Source organism: Zingiber officinale, unplaced genomic scaffold (genome assembly GCF_018446385.1).
Source record: "Zingiber officinale cultivar Zhangliang unplaced genomic scaffold, Zo_v1.1 ctg135, whole genome shotgun sequence".
In the NCBI taxonomy this organism is placed as follows: Eukaryota; Viridiplantae; Streptophyta; class Magnoliopsida; order Zingiberales; family Zingiberaceae; genus Zingiber; species Zingiber officinale.
The window spans coordinates 522,984-544,110 of NW_024589831.1; the positions used below are offsets into that span (position 1 = coordinate 522,984).

The following is a 21,127-nucleotide window of genomic DNA, read 5'->3' on the forward strand; positions in this document are numbered from 1 at the left end:
GCTTCATCTGCTATTGAGACTATGAGGCTCACCAGGAGCTCAAAGATTGATCACATGTTAGCTCAACCTAGTGGTTTTTTTTTCTGGGGAGTTAGGTTGTAAAGATGATAACAATACAAGCAGAAAGTATTTTGTATTTAAAATTAATTCTTCCATTTGTTCCCCTTACGTTCACGTACATAATAATCTCTGTTGTTGTAATTTATATCAATACATAGGTTTCGTTATGTTTGTACTTTTCTTATATGCTAATCTCATTAGAATTCTCTCCAAATGTCATTATACGTACCTGCTATTTAATTTGTGTGGCATTCTGTACATTGATCAATTTCTCTCTACTTGGACTAAAGTAGAGTCAAGCACTTGAGCTCATCAATTTTCTTGTCTACTGTCTCTACTATGCCTTTTCAAATGAAAATAATGACTTTGCTTCTGATTTATTAGTGATGAACCACTAAGTGTAGCAGTTTGTGCTTGTTTCGTTTTTCAAAAATCAATAGTGAGGATTTTTTTAGCACAAATTCAGGTTTACTGATCTCTGTATTAAGAAGCAATTTAAAGAGTTTTGGATATGAAAAAAACAAGATGACACTTGATTCTTAACTACTATCATCCATAATATTCATATAAGAAAATGCTTAAATATAAATAAACATAATTTTTCTAGTAGTTTTTATTAAAAAGGACATTTTATTTTAAAATCAAATAAATTAAAATAATTTGATTTTATATTTTATATTATAATAATTTAACTAAATAGTACATTAATTTAGTTAGAAAAATGTTTAGAATTAAACCAGGGGTAATACAGTAAATGTCCAAGTAGGTTATATATTAAAACCTCCAAACAAACAAGTTTTTATTACATTACTTATGACTGAACCAAACAACATTAGGTTATGTTTTATTCCTTATAACCTTGGTTATGTGATTACCAAGTAATCACATAACCAAGGTTATGAGGAATAAAACATAACTAAATATTGTTTGGTTCAATTTAGGTAATGAAACAAAAATTTGTTTGTTTGCAGAATTTAATGAATAACCTAATTTAATATTTTACTATATTACCCTTAATTACAAAACCAACTATATATTTTGTAAACCCTACATTTTTTTATTTTTTTTACGTTTTTCTTTATTTTTTATGTGTGTTTTCTTATTTTTTATTTCTTTTCATTTTTTATTTTTTTTTTTAATTTTTCACCATTTTTTAAATTTTTTCCGTTTTTTTATTGTTTTTAAAATTTTTTATTTTTTTAAAGTTTTTTAATTTTTTTACGTTTTTTAATTTTTTAATTTTTTAATTTTTTAATTTTTTTGTTTTTTTATTTTTTCTATTTTAAATTTTTTATGTTTGTTCTTTTTTATTTTTATATATTTTTAATTTTTTTAATGTTTTTTTATTATTTTTACGTTTTTTTATTTTTTTAAAAGTTATTTCTATTTTCTATTTTTTATGTTTTTTTTATTTTTTTCCCATTTTTTATTATTTTTAAAATTTTAAAAGTTTTTTTCTATATTTTTATTTTTTAAATTTTTTTAATGTTTTTTAAGATTTTTTTTCTATTTATTTAATTTTTTATTTGATATTTGATATTTTATATTTTTTTCTTTACATTTTTCTTTTTTATCACATTTTTCTCTTATTCGAGGGTATTTTAAACAAAAAAAATTTCGTTAATTCCGGAATCAAGAAAAATCTCAGTTTTATGAAGTTTTCCAATTCCAGGTTGTATGCCCCTTTTACTGATGTGTCGGGTATGGAACATTACTTGAGAATTATCAATTACCTAAATCAAACAAGATTTTCGTTGATAACCTTAGATGGATAACCAATATTATCAAGGATAACCCCCAACCAAACGTACCCTAAGAGATTACGCAAATAGTCACGTTTTAGGGGAGGCAGTAGAAGTTGTAGAAAAAATTGAGAAAAAAGAGAAAAAAACTTTCCATTTTTTTTTCTTATTATGGTCCTTTTATACATTTTCCCCCCACCTTTCGCCTTCCTCATTATTAAGGTTGCATTTATTATAAGAGAAAGGAGTAATGAACCAATTATTGATTCATGAATTGCAAGGAATCTCCGTTTTGTCTCCCTCTAGCTTTAATGTAGCTATTATTAATAATGATAAATCTATTTGACCAGAATCTGGTTGGTCAGAATTAAATTGTAATGCATATATACAATTAATATATAGAGATGATATTACTAAAATATCATTGATAATGACTTAGTGTATTCTAGCTGGCCAGGTTCTAGCCATTTAACATTGTCCTATTAATAAACCCGTAATAAATGAATAAGAATATGAATTTGCTTCTTCCACCCGTTTCCCATTCCATTGCTTTTATGAGTTCATATAATATAGGTAGAGTCAGGTATTTAATGCATCAGATTAATGTGATGATTTTTCTTATCGATAACTCTGTAACTTACTTACCTGAGCGGTGCTCGAATTAAGGCACGATCCCTCGAGACCTGTAAATGTACTCGAACGGCCGCTCAGATGTTTGTCCAAGTGGGAGCGGGAACTCTACTATAAAACCTGCTCGAGAAGACTTAAAAATCATAAGAATTTATCCTGGTAAATGAGGTGTATGCTCCCGATTAGGTTAGTCATCACCCGAGTGATGTATCTTCTTTCTCCAACTCTAATTTTAACTGACATCCGACTTGCTATGTTGACCCTTATATGTCGTTATGTCTTCTATGAACGGTTACATCACAAGAATTGCTAGAGGCCTGTAATAAAATGGAACCATATAGAATACATTAAAATTAGTCAACCTTATTAGCTCTTGATAACTTGCTGAAATAATTCTTCATAATTTCCCGAAGCAATTCTTCATTTTCCAAGCTTTGACCACTCCGCTCCACTTAAATTTTGATTGATGAGTCAAAGATTACAAATTAATATCATTCAAACGAGATGTCCAGCTGGCCCTAGCGAGGGGGAATGCGGCCCCGAGGAAGGGGACGAAGAGGAGCTGGAGCAATAGCGTCGCCGGACTCGGTGTAGACATGCAGATACACGATGCAGGCGTAGGCGACAACGAAGGCGATCAGACAAATGCTCATCAAGAATTGCGCCATCAGGTAGCACAACGGCACCTTCCGCCGGAAGTCCTGCTGCTTGAACCGCCACGCGACCAGCAGCCTGAACAAGACCAGCGAGGCGGCGGCGCAGAAGAACCCCACCACGTACACTCGGGACGAGATCTTGAAGGCCATTCGGTTTCTCTCCTGGTTGTTGGTGCGGAGGATGAAGAAGCTGGAGGTGAACAACACCGTTGTCAACCGCAGGGAGATGTTCTGGCTATTCTGCTTCAGCTTTTCCCTGCAGTCCTTCAGCGTCCCCTCGTGCGTCTCGTCGAACACCTCCCGGGCGGTCATCCGTCTTCTGTTTCGGTAGTCCCACAGATATTTAGGAACGATCTTTTCCAGCATCTACGAAAACACCACAGACACAGCCCTTTAACATCGCTTTTGACGTTTATTTAGCATCGTTGATTTGATGATGCATGAATTTATAAGTTAATCGAGTGATATATTTGAAGATTTTACTAATTTATAATTGCTACCTCAAACCATTCGAGTTCATTTCTCAGCCGTAGGGGGTTTGCTTCATTACTGGAGATCTTGTTGGAAGCTGCGATATGCAGAAGGGTGTTGTCGGTGTCGGGCTCCAGATCGGTGAGCAACCACCGCGGCAGCCAATTATCCTTTTTGATGGCCATCACAACCCGCCCCCGGCCATACTTGACGGCGACCTGGAGCACATTCGTGCCGTCGTAATTGAGGTAAGTGGCCAACTCTGGGCGCACTTTGAGGATTTCAATCACGAAGTCGTCGAGGCCGAGCTTGACGCCGGAGGTCAGCGGAGACTCATCCCATCTTATCCTATTCTTCACTTCCGGTTCCTTGTCCAGCCGATCAGTATCTTCTTCGGCAAGCAGCGCCACGGAATTTTTTAAGACGACAGAATGAATCGGTGTATGGCTTTTGATTGATCTGTCAGATGTGAATCCCTTGATGTAGAATTCGAAGTCTTCGAGCTTGACTAAGAGTTTCAGGAGTTCCATGCTCGTTCCGTAGTTTGACTTCTCATCTCTCACTTTCACTTTTCCTGCAGAGTTTCAGCAACTGATAAACAATTACATAACTAATTATTGTTTTAAACAAATAATTAGTTTTAATTTTCTCGGAAACGAAACTCACATAGCATTAATAAATGTAGTAGAAATTAATTAAAAAGCACAAATAATTAGTTGATAGCAAAAATATACAAAACCATGTTATTGTACAAATACTCAAATACTGTGTGTAGATATGATAAGTACCTGGCAGGCGCGGCCACCAATAATAGACCATCATCATTTGCAACGGGGAGGCCCCATCAGCATTTCGTGTCCATATCAACTCAGGAAATTTCTCTGCGATGTCCAAAGCTTCTTCTGCGCGTAAATGACTTGGCCTCGTCAAATAGATGATGGAGAGCTAGCACTTCGTTTAACAACAGGATAGTAAACGAACCAAGTTGAGTCAAAGTTTTATAGTATTTTAATTTTTTTTATAAGATAATTGAGCTAAATCAAGTCTGAGTTCAAAATAATTAAATCATTAAAATAATTATTTAAATGTGACTTGATTCATTTTTTAGGAGCATGAGCTTAATTTAAGTTTGACTTGAACTTAATTCATTTAGATTTTATCGAACTCTCAATTTAAATTTGATTAATTATTTGAAATTTTTACATTTTAAATTTGTTTGATTGGTTATTGAGCTTGATAATTGATATGACAAATAAGATAGGGCCCCCGAAATAAAGTTGAGGTCAAGAAAGTCAGCTGAAATGATAGTCAAAGTCAAGGAAGGGTTACCGAGTAATTTGGCCGATCGGATCCCATCATAAAGCCAACCGCCCAAATAGCCAGTCGAACCTCAAGGGGTTCAGCTCCCCACTTCTCCGGAGCACGACTCCCAGTATATTCTCGATCGGCCCATTCGTCGGTCGGACCTCCAGGGGTTCAGCTCCCCACTTCTTCGGAGCACGACTCCCAGTATATTCTCGATCGGCCCATTCGTCGGTCGGACCTCCAGGGGTTCAGCTCCCCATTTCTTCGGAGCACGACTCCAAGTATATTCTCAGTTGGCCCATTCGTCGGTCAAACCCACTCATTATTCCTCATGGGCATGACTCCCAATCTACTCTCGGTCGGCCCCATTGCCAGTCGAATTCTCCAGGACTCCGCTCCTCATTCCTCATGGACATGACTCTCAGTCTATTCCCAGTCGACCCCAGTGTTGGTCAGATCCTCAAGGACTCAACTCCTCATTCCTTATGGGCATGACTCCAATCTATTCCCGGTCGGCCCTAGTGCCGATCGGATCCTCTAGGACTTAGCTCCTCATTCCTCATGGGCATGGCTCCCAGTCTACTCTAGGTCGGCCCCATTGTCAGTCAGATTCTCCATGTCTCAACTCCTCATGCCTCATGATATGACTCTCAGCATATACCCGATCGATCATAGTGTCAATCGGATCCTTCTTTTGGGAGACAACACTGTTAAAGAATCGCAACAGTTTGTCAGGGAATATTCTGTTGCTCTGACAATGAAACTTTCCTCTACCCAATAGGAGGCTACCATACATTCTCTATTGTCCAACATAATTTGATACCAGGCATACTCTGACACCAGACGTTCTCTAACACTTCATTACTGTGGAGGTTATAAGAGACACTATAAAAATTGGGGGGGAGGGGGGGGGTCCTCTCTGTTGGCCAGGTATGCTCTCACTCGTACACACACACATCTACTACTATTCTATTGTTCATCATCTACTCCGGCTACATTTCTGACTTGAGCGTCGGTGTGTCTGCGCCAAGGACCCCTTCTCTAGTTCTCGCTCTGATGTTCCTATTGGCTCTCTTTGTAATGCGTGCAGGCTCACAGTCTCCAACCCTAGGTTCACTTAGCCATCCGATTTACTATTCAAGGTCTTCGCACAATCAATAACAGAGCCACCTCAACACCATGTACCTAGTGCTCCATTTTTCTTGATTTCAGACAGGATCAAATTTGGCACCGTATGTGGGAACTCTATCTGAATATGAAACACGAGAATGGAAGAAGTTGGATGACTCACCACTATATAACCTTATCACAAGAAGACCTAGAGTCATTAGTGGTCGCCCGATCGCAGCAATTGTTGCAACAGTAGCAAGCACCAATCAAGAGCCCTTGCCAAACGACTCGACCGTGTCGATGATGGGCCCACACACTGAGAAGAGAACCAGGGTGGAAGGACCGATTGGGTTCCCTCCAGCCTCGCTTCCAGTTGATTTCAACCAAGTTCCACCACGACTAACCAGCCTCTCACCTGGGCCACCATCGTCGCTCGCATATCCTTGAGTGTTGTTTCACAGGTCGTGTGAGGATATGGACTGAGCGGAGAGGCCCCAAGAATCTTCCTCTAGAGACACGCCCGCTCGGGATGTACTGAAGTGAAAAGCCCCAGTTGCTAGTGGCTCGCCCGAGTGGATAAGCATGCCATTCTCCACAGAAATATTGGAAGACAAGCTACCTCGCCACTACTGACCTCCGACGATCTGGGAGTACGGAGCCACAACCGACCCGGAGGACAATTTGTACAAGTTTGAAAATGCCACCATGCTACACCAATACACTCATGGATCAAGTGCGAGTGTTCCTAACCACCCTCTCTGGCTCTGTACTAAGGTGGTTCAACTAGCTATCGACTGGCTCCATTCGCTGCTTTAGGGATTTCCATAAGGTGTTCCTCCACCACTTTGCCAGTAGTCACCAACATCACAAGACTACTCTGTTGAGGTTGCAAGGTTACAAACATAGTTCCACATTGAAAACACATGAGAAAGATCATGGGTTTATAAGAGAAAAAATATCTCCATTGGTATGAGGCCTTTTGGGTAGATCACAAGAGTAAAACCATGAGGGCTTAGGTCTAAAGTGGACAATATCATACCATTGTGGAGATATCTAAATTCTTTTCGATCCAACAATTGGTATCAGAGCTTGAACTGCCAGAAGGACTAACCGCCGACTGTGCACAAGAGTCATGGTCCAATCGAACCATATGGGTGCAATATTGACCTCGAACAAAGAAGTAGGGGCTCCCATGTCCGGATCAAGAGAACCAGACACTAGGCAGGAAGTCCTAGTTGTGACTAGGCAAGGAAGTCCTAGTAAGTCGGGTGGACCGAGGGGCAAGAAGTCCTAGTTGTATCTAGGCAAGGAAGTCCTAGTAGGTCGGGTGGACTGAGGGGCAGGAAGTCCTAGTGGGTCGATGATCGGACATTAGGGAGTCTGTGGTCCTTTGTTTGAGGGGGGGGGATTATTGGGGTTGCAAGGTTACAAACATAGTCCCACATTGAAAACACATGGGAAAGATCATGGGTTTATAAGAGAAAAAAATATCTCCATTGGTATGAGACCTTTTGGGTAGAGCCCAAGAGTAAAACCATGAGGGCTTAGGCCCAAAATGGATAATATCATACCATTGTGGAGATATCTAAATTCTTTTCGATCCAACATACTCTGAGTCTATTTTTCCTCAAGCAAGGGCCCAAGGAATCTCTACGAGCATACATCAAGTGATTCAACCAAGTGACGCTAAACGTTCCGTCCACCACTTCTGAAATATTAATAAGTGTCTTCTCTCAAGGCCTTTTTAAAGGAAAGTTTTTCGGGGTCTTCATTAGAAAGCCCATAAAGAACTTCGACGACCTGCTGGGGAAAGCGGTCAAATACATTAATGTAGAGGAAACTTATGTCACTCGAAAGAAGGAGGTGACTGTCCCAGATCCGGCTAGCCAAGCCGATCGAAAATCATCACAACCTCCACTATGCCCTAGAGACCCTCAACCAAATCTTCTACTAGTCCTACACCATGATTCTATTCTCCAAGGCATTCGGGTAATATATCGTGTCTCCTCTCTAAAGCATTAGAGTCATACACTATGCCTCCATTCTCCAATGCATTCGGGTTCCTATATCGTGCCTCCAAAATTCAAGGCATCTGGGTTCCTACACTGTGCCTTTAAGCTCCAAGGCATTCGAATCATATATCGTGCCTCCACTCTCCAATGCATTTAGATCATACACTATGCCTCTACTCTCTAAGGCGTTTGGGTCATACACAGTGCCTTCAAGTTCCAAGGCATTCGGGTCCTACACCGTGCCTCCAAATTCAAGGCATCTGGGTTTCTACACCGTACCACCCAAGTCCCAGATTCTCGTGTCGCTCGATCAAGTTATAAGCGAGCCTACCCTCGCGCTCAAATCCTAGATTCTCGTGCCGTCCAACCGAATTATAAGCTAGTCTTCCCTCACGCTCAAGTCCCAGACTCTTGTTTTGCTCAGCCGAGTTATAAGCGAGTTTGCCCTAGCGCCCAAGTCCCAGACTCTCGTGTCGCTCTACCGAGTTATAAGCGAGCTTGCTCTCGCTCCCAAGTCTTAGATTCTCATGTCGCCCGGCCGAGTTATAAGCGAGCTTGTTCTCGGGCACAAGCTCCAAAGCATTTGGGTCATACACTAAGCCTCCATTCTCTAGGGTATTTGGGCCATACACTATGCCTTTAAAATTAAAGGCATATAGGTTTCTACACCATGCCGCCCAAGTCCCAGACTCTCATGCCAACCAGCTGAGTTATAAGTTAGCTTGCTCTCACGCTCAAGTTTTAGACTCTTGTATCACTCAACCGAGTTATAAGCGAGTCTGCCCTCATGCCTAAGTCCCAGACTCTCGTACCACTTGGTCGAGTTATAAGAGAGCCTATCGTTGCACCTAAGTCCAGACTCTCGTATTGCTCGGCCAAGTTATAAACGAGTCTACCCTCATGCCCAAGTCCCAGACTCTCATGCCGCTCAGTCGAGTTATAAGTGAGCTTTCTCTCACGCCCAAGTCCTTTGTGCTACTCAGCTGAGGTATAAGCAAGCCTGCCCTCGCGCCCAAATCCTAGACTTTCATGTCGCTTGACCGAGTTATAAATAAGTCTACCCTCGCGCCCAAGTCACAAACTCTCACACCACTCGACCGAGTTATAAGAGAGTCTGCCCTCGCACCCAAGTCCTAGACTCTCGTGCTGCTTGACCGAGTTATAAGTGAGTCTGACCTCACGCCCAAGTCCCAAACTCTCGTGCTGCTTGGCCAAGTTATAAGCGAGTCTGCTCTTGTGCCCAAGTCCTAGACTCTCATATCGCTCGGTTGAGTTATAAGCGAGCTTGCCCTCACCCCCAACTCCCCAACTCTCATACTGCTCTAGCGAGTTATAAGTGAGCATGCCCTCATGCCCAAATTTCAGATTCTTGTACAGCTCAACACTCATATATCACCACCCGCTCGACACTCATATATCACCTCCTAGTAGGCACTCATATATCGCCACCTGCTCGGCACTCGTATATCGCCGCTCACTTGGCATTCCTTACTAATTTCAGCCTGCTTGGCATTCCTTCCTCGTTCGCCGTCCACTTGGTACTCATATATCACCGCCTGCTTGGCATCGTCATAGCTACTCACTCGACATCATATAATATGCTTGACAACTAGACTCCGTAGTCAGGAGCGATTCAACCTTTGCGATAGGTTGTTTAGTCAGTCAAACTCGCGCTTACTTTGACTAGACTTGAAGGGGAGGCTTGCGATATATGTTAGAATTTGAGGGATGTCCTAAGGTAATCGCCTTACGATTTTTTTATTTATTTGATAAGTATATATTTACTATTTGATTGCATATTATATGTTTGATTATCTTAAACTCATTTACTGAATATCTATAATATAATTCATAGCATGAGAGAATTTGTGATTGAATCGCAACTAGTGATTATCTCTGCATGTGCAATTATGAATATATTAAAGTTTCTCTAGTCATCGAATTGATGCATGAAGACACCATCAATTCTATAAGATTAGCACGGGTTATACTCCTTGGCTCAGCCAAATAGATGTTTTCTCACTAGATGAAGACATTGGGATGTCGAGAGTTAAACGTGGATGCTGGTTATTGCAACTAGTTCATTGGAGTGACTCGTTGTAAGACTTCATATGGTTCTCTACATATATATAGATATATATGTGAAGTTCTTACTGCAGCACGAGTGCAAGTTTCCTTCGACTTGAGGTATACAAGTCATCTTGGTCATAAAGACTTATACTTTGACATCTTAAGTAAACATCTCATTGAGGTGTGGACCCGGGATGATTGAGTATAAGTTGAAGTGTCTGAAGGTGTTTGGATAGTCCACAGAAGATTCATCGCTCCTTACGAGGAGACGTAAACCCTATGATCACTTGTTAGGATTATTACTCAAAGTCTTTGGCTAAAGCATCATACGTTAAGACCATGTCCTAAACCAAGTGGATATAAAATGAGTGAAAGGAACGAGGCATGACTCATTGTAGCTACTGAAGGGTTTAGAATTAATTCTAAAATCAACTATGATTTTTTGGCTAATTAGAGATCATGATGTACTACTAGGTGTCACTGATGATCATTCTATAATTAAGTAGTTAATTATGGATGACAAAGATAAATCGAGAACCTATTGCGTCACACGTACTAACGAGTCTTTAAAAGATGTAAAATAAGTTAAAGAATAGGATTCTTAGATCAAGAGATAAATGTTTAGTTGGACCATACATAAGATAAATATGAAAATATTTATTGCAATGGAAGCGCGGATGGGCCACATCTCTTATGGAAGAGTTGGATCATATTTGGTTTAATCATGAACTAGTCATGAACCAACTTGGTTTAGTTGTGAACCAAACCAAGGGGTTAATCGGCTAATTTTTTGTTAAGAGATAATGGGTTGGATTTGAGCTTTCTAATCCAACTCATTAATGAGGGCTATATATTGATATGGTTGAGAGAAGATTATACACATGAGATCATTAATTGACTTGTAAGGTTTTTGGAAAATCTTAACTCAATTTCTCTTCTCCTCTCCCTCTCCCCTCTCTCTTTGCCACCGCCAATTTCCCCTTGTTGCCATGATCACCACAAGAAAGAAATCTCTTCCTTGTGTGCTTCTCTACCTCTTCCTCTTAATTCCTCTTCTTCGCTCGTGGCTAGTAACTTTCGAATGAGAGGCTTGTACTCAAGGAGTTGTCTTGAGGAGCTCGACGTGGATACGAATAGAGGCGAGGTTCGACAACGTCGCTACGGTTGATGCCCTTCTCGTTACAGGTCATCCGTAAGGTACACCTAGCGTAAATTTACTTTTCATAAAAAATTAATTATGCAATCATGTTTGGCATATTATATCCTTGTATGTGTGTGGTGCGTGTGATGTAATAATTTAGGAATTATTATTGTTTTATTTTCTACTACGTATGTTTACGAAATATGTTTTAGAACACACCGTATCAGGCATATCCCAACAATATAGCAAATAAGGTAAGGCCCCCAGAATGAGGTCAAAGTCAAGAAAGCGGGCTGAAGTGGTAGTCAAAGTCAAGGAAGGGTCAACGCTCGGGTTACCAAGTAATTTGGTTGATCAAATCCCATCATAAAGCCCACCGGCCAAATAACCGGTCGGACCTTCAGGGAATCAACTCTCCACTTCTTTGGAGCACGACTCCCAGTATATTCCCGATCGTCCCATTCGTCGGTCGAACCTCAAGGACTCAGCTCCTCATTCCTCATGGACATGACTCTAGTCTACTCCCAGTCGACCCCATTGCCGATTGGATTCTTCATGACTCTACTCATTATTTCTCATGGGTATGACTCCCAGTTTACTCCCGGTCGGCCCTAATGTTGGTCGGATCCTCCAAGACTCAACTCCTCATTCCTTATGGGCATGACTCCTAGTCTACTCCCGCCCGGCCCCATTACTGATTGGGTTCTCTAGGACTCGGCTCCTCATTCCTCATGGGCATGACTCTTAGTCTACTCTCGGTCGGCCCCAGTACCGGTTGGATCCTCCAGGACTCTGCTCCTCATTTCTCATGGGTATGACTCTCAACATATACCCGGTCAACCATAGCGTCGGTCGGATCCTTCTTCTGGGAGACAGTACTATCAGAGAATCGCAACGACTTGTCAGGAAATATTCCACTGGTCTAATACAATGGTGTTTTCCTCTACCCAATGAGAGGCTTCCATACATCCCTCACCGCCCGACATACTCTGACACCAGACATACTCTAACACCATACATTCTTTGATGCCTCATTACTATGGAGGTTATGAGAGACATTATAAAAAGGGGTGGTCCTCTCCATTGGCTCGGTATACTCTCACTCACGCACACACACACACACACATTTACTACTGTTCTACTATTTTACTGTTCATCATCTTCTCTGGCTACATTTTTGACTTGAGTATCTGAGTGCCTACGTTAGGGATCCATTCCTTGGTTCTCACTCTAAAATTCCTATTAACTCTCTCGGTGATGTGTGTAGGCCCGCGGTCTCCAGCCCCAGGTTCACTCGGCCATCCGATTTATTGTTCAAGGTTTTCACACAATCAACAACAAAGCCACCTTGACATCATGTACCCGGTGCTTCATTTTCTTCAATTTCAAACAAGATTAGTAATACAAACTCGTTTATTTTTTTGAAACTTTATTTTCATTTATTTAGCATGTTGATAAGAGCGAATGTTAACGAACTGAACACATGTATTCAAGTTTGTTTATTTAGTTTAATGAGTTGTTCAAGTTTATTCATTTAATCGATTGTGTATATTGAACAAATATAAACAAGCTCTTACCAAGCTGAATACTAAACTTGTTCACAAATATTTGATTCATTTACAGGTCTATATTTAAGAATAAATAAATAAATTTGTCTAATTATATTCTTAATTACAAATGAGAAATATATATCAAACAGCAATTTACCAAAAGGTGCATCTACATTCTTGAATAAACCAAAAGAGGTATGCTACTTAATATTATCAAATGACACGTTTAATTTTATACTCTTTGTTTTACCCTTTCTGCTAAATCTAACTTTTTCTTTTCTTTTTCTTATTTCTTTTCTCCTATCCAGTAACATCTCTTCTTTTTCATTTCTTTCCTGTCATTTTGTATATATGCATAAATATCATACCCATGTTAAGCCAGATATGGATACATATTAGACCCAACATAGGCTTGATATCATTCATATCAGGCTCAACGTGGATCCATGTTGGGATTTAAAATCGATTCTTTTTTATTATATTTTAACATATCTAGAGAAATCGAAATTAATAATGGACGACACCGTAGAACTTCTTGCAATCTTAGAAATCAACATGACCTAAAATGGATCGAATCAGACATGTGTAGGTCAATCAATGGGTGTGTAGGTCAATTAGTAGATTTTGGTCAAAATTCATTGATAAACCTAGATATGTCCAATTGAATATATTTCAGGTCCTTTGGATTTCTAAGATTGTAAAGAGTCTAATGATATCATTCATTACTTATTTTAATTTCTTCAAAAATATTATTAAAATATAATAAGAATGAATCAGTTCTAAATGTTAATATGAACTCATTTTAAACTTAATATGAATCCTATCAAATTCACATGAACCCTGATATAAATATATGTCAGGTTCGTACAAGATCTGATATAAAATATCAAATTTATATTGAGCTTGATATAAATATATATGAGGCTCACGTTGGAGTAGGACCAACATTGATTTGATATTTATGCATGTATAAAATTTATATCAAATTTATATTGAGCTTGATATAAATATATATGAGGCTCACGTTGGAGTAGGACCAACATTGATTTGATATTTATGCATGTATAAAAAGAGAGAGAAGAAGAGGAGAAATGTAAGCGGGAGGAAAGAGAGAAAGGAGAGGAAAGAGATTAGAGGTCTTAATTATAAATAAGAGAGAGGAAAGAATAGAAGAGGGAAAAAAAATTGACAGAGAAGGTAAAACGGGAGTACGGAATTAAATATGTCATTTTATAAATATTAAAGTAGCATTCACTGGTTAATTCGGAAACGTAAATGTGCTTTTGATAAATTACCGTCTATCAAAGCTAGCGAAGTGATCGAAGAGATGGAGTACTTGGCTGGTTGCGCATGATGGCGTAGTGCAAGATGGTGAAGCCGTCGCCGGTGCGAAGGGAGGCCATTTCGTGGCCTCCCACCCCGATGATGATCTCGAACACGTCTAGGTGGCCGAACTGCACCGCCTTGTGCAGCGGCGTCTCCCCCTTCCTATCAATCACCGAAGCAGCCAGCTATGTGAATAACAGACACTAAATGCATATATTTAGCGGCGATTGACTCGTCAACACACACACATACTTGTTCTTCTTGTGCGCGAGGCTTCCGTCCCTCGCTACCAAGGCTTTAGCCACCTTGCTGTTGCCGATCTCGGCCGCGATGTGCAGCGGTGTGTCGCCGAAGTAGTTCCGGTGGCAGAGAATGTTGCGGTTGATGTCATCTGGGAGGCCGATGATTGCGACGGCCAAGTTGATCTTCCTACTGGCGATCACCACATGGAGCACCGAGTCGTTCATTAGGTTCAAGGGCTTCCCGATGCGATGCACTTCCCCGACCACATTTCTCGCAAGAACATCAAAAGGCATTGTTTCTTTTTCATCAATGCGCTTCAGCACAATTTCGTACGTGTCCTGATCGAAATTATGAGGTCGATCCTCCTCCTCCTCCTCCTCTGACGACGACGGCAGTGGCGGCGACGGCGATAGCTGCCGTGACGGAGACAGCGGCTGATATGGCGACAGCGGCCGCGACTGCGATTGCGGCCAAGATAGAAACGGCGACAACGGCCGCGACGGCGATTGGGGCCGAGATGGAGAAGGCGACGGCGACAGTGGCCGTGACTGCGATTGCGGGCGAGATGGAGACGGCGACAGCGGCACCGACGGCGATTGCGGGCTAGACGGCGACGGCGACGGTGGCGGCGACGGCGATTGCGATGGCGGCGTCGTCATGGATGTAACTAACGGAATGATATATTATTATTATTATTATGTCGACTGATGTGTGTATATATAGAGCATTGTTTAACATTCAACTTTTACTTTTTATCCCTCCGTAGATGAGCTCCACGACTTTTACGTATTTGTCCATATGAAATTATTGAGCTCGATCCTCCCCAAGCTGTTGCGATGGCAACGGCAATATTATTATATCGGCGGCCAGCTGCCGTGATTCCTACGGCAATATTATTACATGGACGGGCGGCGACCTGTTATTATTAGGGCATATTAATTTAAATGTTAATATATATCACAAAATAACATGTCACGAAACTATTATATTAATATTTCAATTTTTATTAACTGATCCTATCTAGAAGTAAACGAGACACAATGCAGAGGATCTGACGCTCCTGCACATCACTTGTAGACTCTGTTCTGATAACATAGTTTACGTCAATACTGAATTAAAAAAAAGACCCCAATATTAATCCTTCAATACTTAAATCAGTCACAGATAATAAAATAAAAGATAGAGTAATAATAATAATGATAGTAGTAACAACAGTATATTGTATATATCTCTGTTGATATTTAGATCCATTTATATAGAGTTCTTGTAATGCACATTTTTTAAGATGAGCACATATTTCTAAACTTTTTTTGAAAAAATTTATCAGTAAAATATCCCTAATATAATATCTTAACAAGCCGAGTATATTTCTAAAGTAACAATAAAAATTTTCATCATATAATTTTTTATCTGACCATGTCACCTGTTAATCATACTAACTCTTAAAAAAATATCAAAGGATGATCTTATAGATCCGTCATCAAACCAAGCGGATACGTCACTAGGCCTACACTTTAACGGACCTGGTACAACTGTCTGCTCGACTGGCGCTCTATTGCACCTGTGTCTCATTTGCTCTGCCGAGATTCCGCTGCGCTTGTCCTGAGTCTGCCATTCGGCGTGGAATCTTTCTTTATTATGTGGGCGGCCAGCGGCCGTGATTCCAGCTGTCGCGATGGCAGAGGCAATATTATTATGTGGGCGGCCAGCTGCCGTGATTCCGACGGCAGTATTATGCGACTTGTTATTATTAGGACATATTAATTTAAATGTTAATATATATCACATTTTGAAATAACATGTCACGGAATTATTATATTAATATTTTATTTTCTATTAACTGATCCTATCCTGATGTAAATGAGACGAAATGCATATGATCTGACGCTCCTGTTGACCACTTATAGATTCTGTTCTAACTTATAACATAGTTTATGTCAGTGTTGAATTAGGAAGAAGTTCTCGACAGTAGTCTTTTGATATTTAAGTCAGTCACCGATAATAAAATAGAAGATAGAGCAATAATAATAATGATAGTAGCAACAACAGTATATTGCACATACCTCCGCTGATACTTAAACCCCCTTTATATAGAGCTCCTGTAGTGTACACACACATTTCCCAAGGCAAGCACGCATCCCCAAACTTTTCCTGAAAAGACTTGTCAGTAAAGTATCCTTAACACGGTACCTTAACAGGCCGAACATATCTCTGAAGTGACAGTGGAAGCTTTCACCGTATGATCTTCTGTCTGACCATGCCATCTGTCAGCGACACTAACTCTCAAAAGGATATCGAAGGATGACCTTATAGATCCGTCGTTAGGCCAAGCGGGCACGCCACTCGACCTGCACTTTAGCGGACCTGGTACACTCATCTGCTCGACTGGCGCTCCACTGCACCTGTGTCTCATCTGCTCAGCCGAGATTCCGCTGCGCTTGTCCCGAGTCCTGCCGCTCGACATGGAATCTTTCTTTATTGAGCGTCGACTGTTAGGCGCATTGTCGACTCAAAGGTGATGTCGGATCAGGCAACTTCCCTCCTGGTCGAACGACATGATCGCCCAGTCGGCCGATAATATCTGAGCGTTGACCGCTTTGACTTTGATCACTGTGGCATGATATCCTCAACAGGGTGGGCCCCTCCTTATCACTGCATCACATGTCTCCCCTTCAAATCTAGTCAAAGGAGGTTGCAAGTCCGACTGACTAGACAAAATTGTTTATGAAGCTTTTGCGCCCGATCGACTTCGACCTTCACTTGACTTTGATCGGACTAATGCGGCCCAGCAGTCTGCTATGTGACCGCTCTTTGCCGGTCGGTCTGTTGAACATTGTCGATCGATTGATAGTATGCTCCCTTAAGCCGATCGGCACAATGAGCATTCATACTTGGAAATCTTTTCTCGGGCTTCTCTGGATGAGTGCGATCCGGGCTTACGTCATCCAGATTTCTAGGAAATAGTGCAAATCTTTGTGCATTAAGGCTGAGCGCCCCCATACCTCTTTGATTGCCTTCATTAAACGCCGACCCGTGTAGAAGGGCCACGTGTCTCCCTGCTGCCGCCGCACGCTTGATGTGACAAGCGTGACGTGATGTTTGGTAGTTCAAATTCAATGGCCCGATCTTGGCCTAGGTTTCCGCGACCTAGATCGGACGATTTTGGTCGGCCAACCGCGAGGCTTATAAGCCCGTCGCGTCGCCTTCCCTCCCCTGCGCTGCTTAACCTTCGAGTGCTTCTGGCGGCAATTCCTCTCTGTTCCTGTGCCACCCTCATTCTCCGGTGGCCTTCGGTCCTTGTTCTTCCGCGATCCTTCCTCCTTCGTTGCTTCCCGGTGACATCCTCGGTAAGCCCTTTTCTCCTTCGATCGCCTTTCTTCCCGTTGATTGCATCTTTTCACCGCTCTCTGTTTGTTGCGATGGCGAGTTCTTCACAGCCCCCCGTCGGTGTCCCCGGGCTTTGATATACCTCTATTGAGTCCAGGTTCGACGTTGGTGACGCTAAGAGCCTGAATGCCGCCTACGAATTTCCCCTGGTTATAAAGTTGTTCTTCCTTCACCTTCCGATCGGCCGAATTTTCCGTCACCCGGTTGCATTTGTTTCTTTAGGGATCAATTTACCGTCGGTCTGCGGTTCCCCATTCACCCCTTCATTCCGGCTGTTTGTAAATATTTTCGCATCTCCCTTCCTCAACTAGTGTCGAACTCCTTTCGGCTGCTGTGCGGGGTCATTGTTTTATTCCGTTTGCACGACATTCTTCTCACTCCCCGAGTCTTCCACTATTTTTATTATCCTAAACTGTCCGAGCCGGGGACATTCCTTTTCCAATCTCGAGTAGGTTTAGTTTTCTTTAACAAGATGCTGCCCTCCAACAAGTATTGAAGGAATATTTTTTCTTCATGCATCTTCCCGAGCGGCCAAACTTCCCGACCAGCTGGCAGCTCGAAGTGGCGCCTCAGCCTCCCTTAAAATGGTACAAAAGCCGATCGGACTACCTGAACACAGTTTCAATGTTGGCCGGTCAGAAGTATGACATCCACAAGTTACTGTTGGAGGGTGTCCTCTATATCTTCGGCTTTAGTCCGATCCACACTCGGCTTCCATCCAACTTAGGCATGCAACTACTTAGCCTTTTCCTTTGATTCTAATTGATTTTTCTCCCTCTTTTGCAGCCGAAGTCATGCTATGTGCACGTCTGTCCGGCAAGGCTAAGCTCGCGGATGCCGCGATCATTTCGGCAGCTGTTGAGAAACTAGAGAGCCGCGGCCTGCAGCTGGTCGACTTTCAGAAGGATCCGCTCGGCGAGAGCAAGGAAACGCCCGCACTGGTATGCGAAGGGACGACCAGCCAGACGCCTAGTGGTGGAGCGGCTGGAGGTTTACAACAGCCACTCGCTCGGCTGAAGGCGGTTCAGGTCGAGGGGGCGTCTGGCTCGACCTCCTCAGGAGAGCCACTACTCAGGCGCAAGAGGCGTCGGGCGGAGGCTTCATCGCGCTCCACTTCCATAGCGGTGTGGACCACCGAGCGGGTCGAGACTTCGACCCCCACTCCCATTCCAGAAACTGAGGCCGCTACATCATCCAATCGGACGCCCTCACTATCTGTTCTGTCGTAGGGGACTCTCGCCACGCCGCCAGTGGCCTTCATGCCGCTACCATCGAAGGTCCAAAAGTTGGGCATCCGACTGGCATCTTCGTCTCGACCGTCCGACCAAGCAACTTTGGCTCAATCTGCCCCGAACGGTGAACGCCATATAACGACGATTCTATTGGGAATCGTCGTACTCGGCTAGAGAGGGGGGTGTGAATAGCCGCCCCAAATTCTTCGCGTTTCTTCCTACGATTAGGGTTAGCGCAGCGGAAATGAAACCGTAGAAACGAAAAGGAAGAAGACAAACCTCAAACTCGATGGATGTAACGAGGTTCGGAGGTGATACTCCTACTCCTCGGCGTGTCCGTAAGGTGGACGAGCCCTATCAATCCGTCGGTGGATGAGTCCCCGGAGAACCGGCTAATAAATACTCCTTATGGGTGGAGAAACCTCGCCACAATAGCTTGCAACAACAATATGGAAATACAAAGAAGAGCAAGAACAAAATACACAATGAATGTACAAATACTCGCTTGCCTTCTCGTCGACTGAAGTCCCGGATGAAGCACCAACTTCACGGACGAATGCCAACAAGCAACTCAGTCGAAGAAGCTCACACGAAGCTTCGAAGCTCAGCAAAGCTCAAGAGCACAACTTTCAGAAGAACAGCAGCTCAGTTCAGAGGAGAAAGAAGAAGGAAGAAGTAGCAGCCCTCGATCTCCTTTTATAACCTCTGATATCCTGAGCCAACCTGCGAACCTGCAAGCAAAAAGGCCAGAACACAGAAGCCCAAAATAACCTAGCCGTTGAGTCACAACGGCTAGTCCTGGACCGATCAGGCTCCACCCTGATCGGTCCAGGGTTCTTCTGATCGATCTCTGATCGGTCCCCGAACCGATCAGGAAGTTCCCTGATCGGTCCGGGGACCGATCAGCTTCGCTGAATGCTCCTGATCGATCGGACAACCGTCCGAGACTGATCGCTTTCTGATCAGTCTCCAAACCGATCATGAAACCACAGTATCAGTGGATCGGTCACCAGACCGATCCAGGTCTTGGTTTTTGCCCAAACCAAGTCCAAACCAATATCCGGTCAACCTTGACCTCTTGGTACATCATGCTTAGCATCCGGTCACTCCCTTGACCTGCTAAAACTCCCCACCAAGTGTCCGGTCAATCCCTTTGACCCACTTGGACTTTTCTCTTCGTGTCAAGTATGCGGTCACTCCCTTGACCTACTTGACCTTCTCAACACCAGATGTCCTATCACTCTTGATCCATCTGGATTTTCCCTTGCCCGGCTTCACTCACCAGGACTTTCACCTAGCTTCACTCACTAGGATTTTCATCTGGCTTCACTCACCAGGATTTCCAATCTGCCCGGCTTCACTCACCAGGACTTTCCAACTGCCTGGCTTCACTCACCAGGACTTTCCCACTGCCTGGCTTCACTCACCAGGACTTTCCCACTGCCTGGCTTCACTCACCAGGACTTTCACCTAGCTTCACTCACTAGGGTTTGCACAACTGCCTGACTTCACTCACCAGGACTTTCCCACTGCCTAGCTTCACTCACCAGGACTTTCCCACTGCCTGGCTTCACTCACCAGGACTTATCCGACTGCCTGGCTTCACTCACCAGGACTTTCCACATCCGGTCCAGAGAACGAGCTACCGAGCCCTCTCTGACCACAGTTCGGGGAACGAGCTACCGAGCCCTCTCCGACTTCCATCCGGTCCAGAGAACGAGCTCCCGAGCCCTCTCTGACCACAGTCCGGAGAACGAGCTACCGAGCCCTCTCCGACTTCCCATGTGCCAAGCTTCCATACTTGGACTTCTCCGTGCCAAGTCTCCATACTTGGACTTTTCCCGTGCCAAGCTCCCTGCTTGGACTTTTCACTATGCCAAACTCCCTGCTTGGACTTTTCACCATGCCAAACTCCCTGCTTGGACTTTTCCCGTGCCAAGCTCCCTGCTTGGACTTTTCCCGTGCCAAGCTCCCTGCTTGGACTTTTCCGAGTCAGGTCAACTCACCTCGGGTCAACCAGGTCAACCTTGACTACGGGTTGCACCCACAATCTCCCAAGCTTGTATCCTTGTAAAACATCAAGATACAACTTTTCTGTTCACGTCAAACATTGTCAAACATAACTCGTCAAACATCAAAACACAACTCGAGTCAAGTCAACTCGAGTCTGGTCAACCAGGTCAACCTTCACC

At 42.8% G+C, this 21,127-nt stretch overlaps 1 protein-coding gene across 1 annotated transcript; it reads right to left on the bottom strand.

The window, feature by feature from the left end:
* Positions 1–2,865: 2,865 nt before the first annotated feature.
* LOC122036239 lies at positions 2,866–14,975 on the bottom strand. The gene is made up of 5 exons (XM_042595506.1): positions 14,326–14,975; positions 14,084–14,235; positions 4,348–4,461; positions 3,589–4,133; positions 2,866–3,454 (listed from the first exon to the last, which is right to left on the bottom strand). The coding sequence occupies exons 1-5, from the start codon at positions 14,973–14,975 to the stop codon at positions 2,951–2,953; spliced, it is 1,965 nt and encodes a 654-aa protein (XP_042451440.1). The 3' UTR covers positions 2,866–2,950.
* Positions 14,976–21,127: the final 6,152 nt, after the last annotated feature.

What these genes read in the sequence shown, in the direction of transcription:
- LOC122036239 (XM_042595506.1), bottom strand. Translation starts at nt 14,975, where the DNA reads ATGACGACGCCGCCATCGCAATCGCCGTCGCCGCCACCGTCGCCGTCG. An exon ending in CTCGCGCACAAGAAGAACAA is followed by an intron (nt 14,236 to 14,325) that starts GTATGTGTGTGT and finishes GGTGATTGATAG; the next exon opens with GAAGGGGGAGACGCCGCTGC. An exon ending in CATCATGCGCAACCAGCCAA is followed by an intron (nt 4,462 to 14,083) that starts GTACTCCATCTC and finishes ATTTACGCGCAG; the next exon opens with AAGAAGCTTTGGACATCGCA.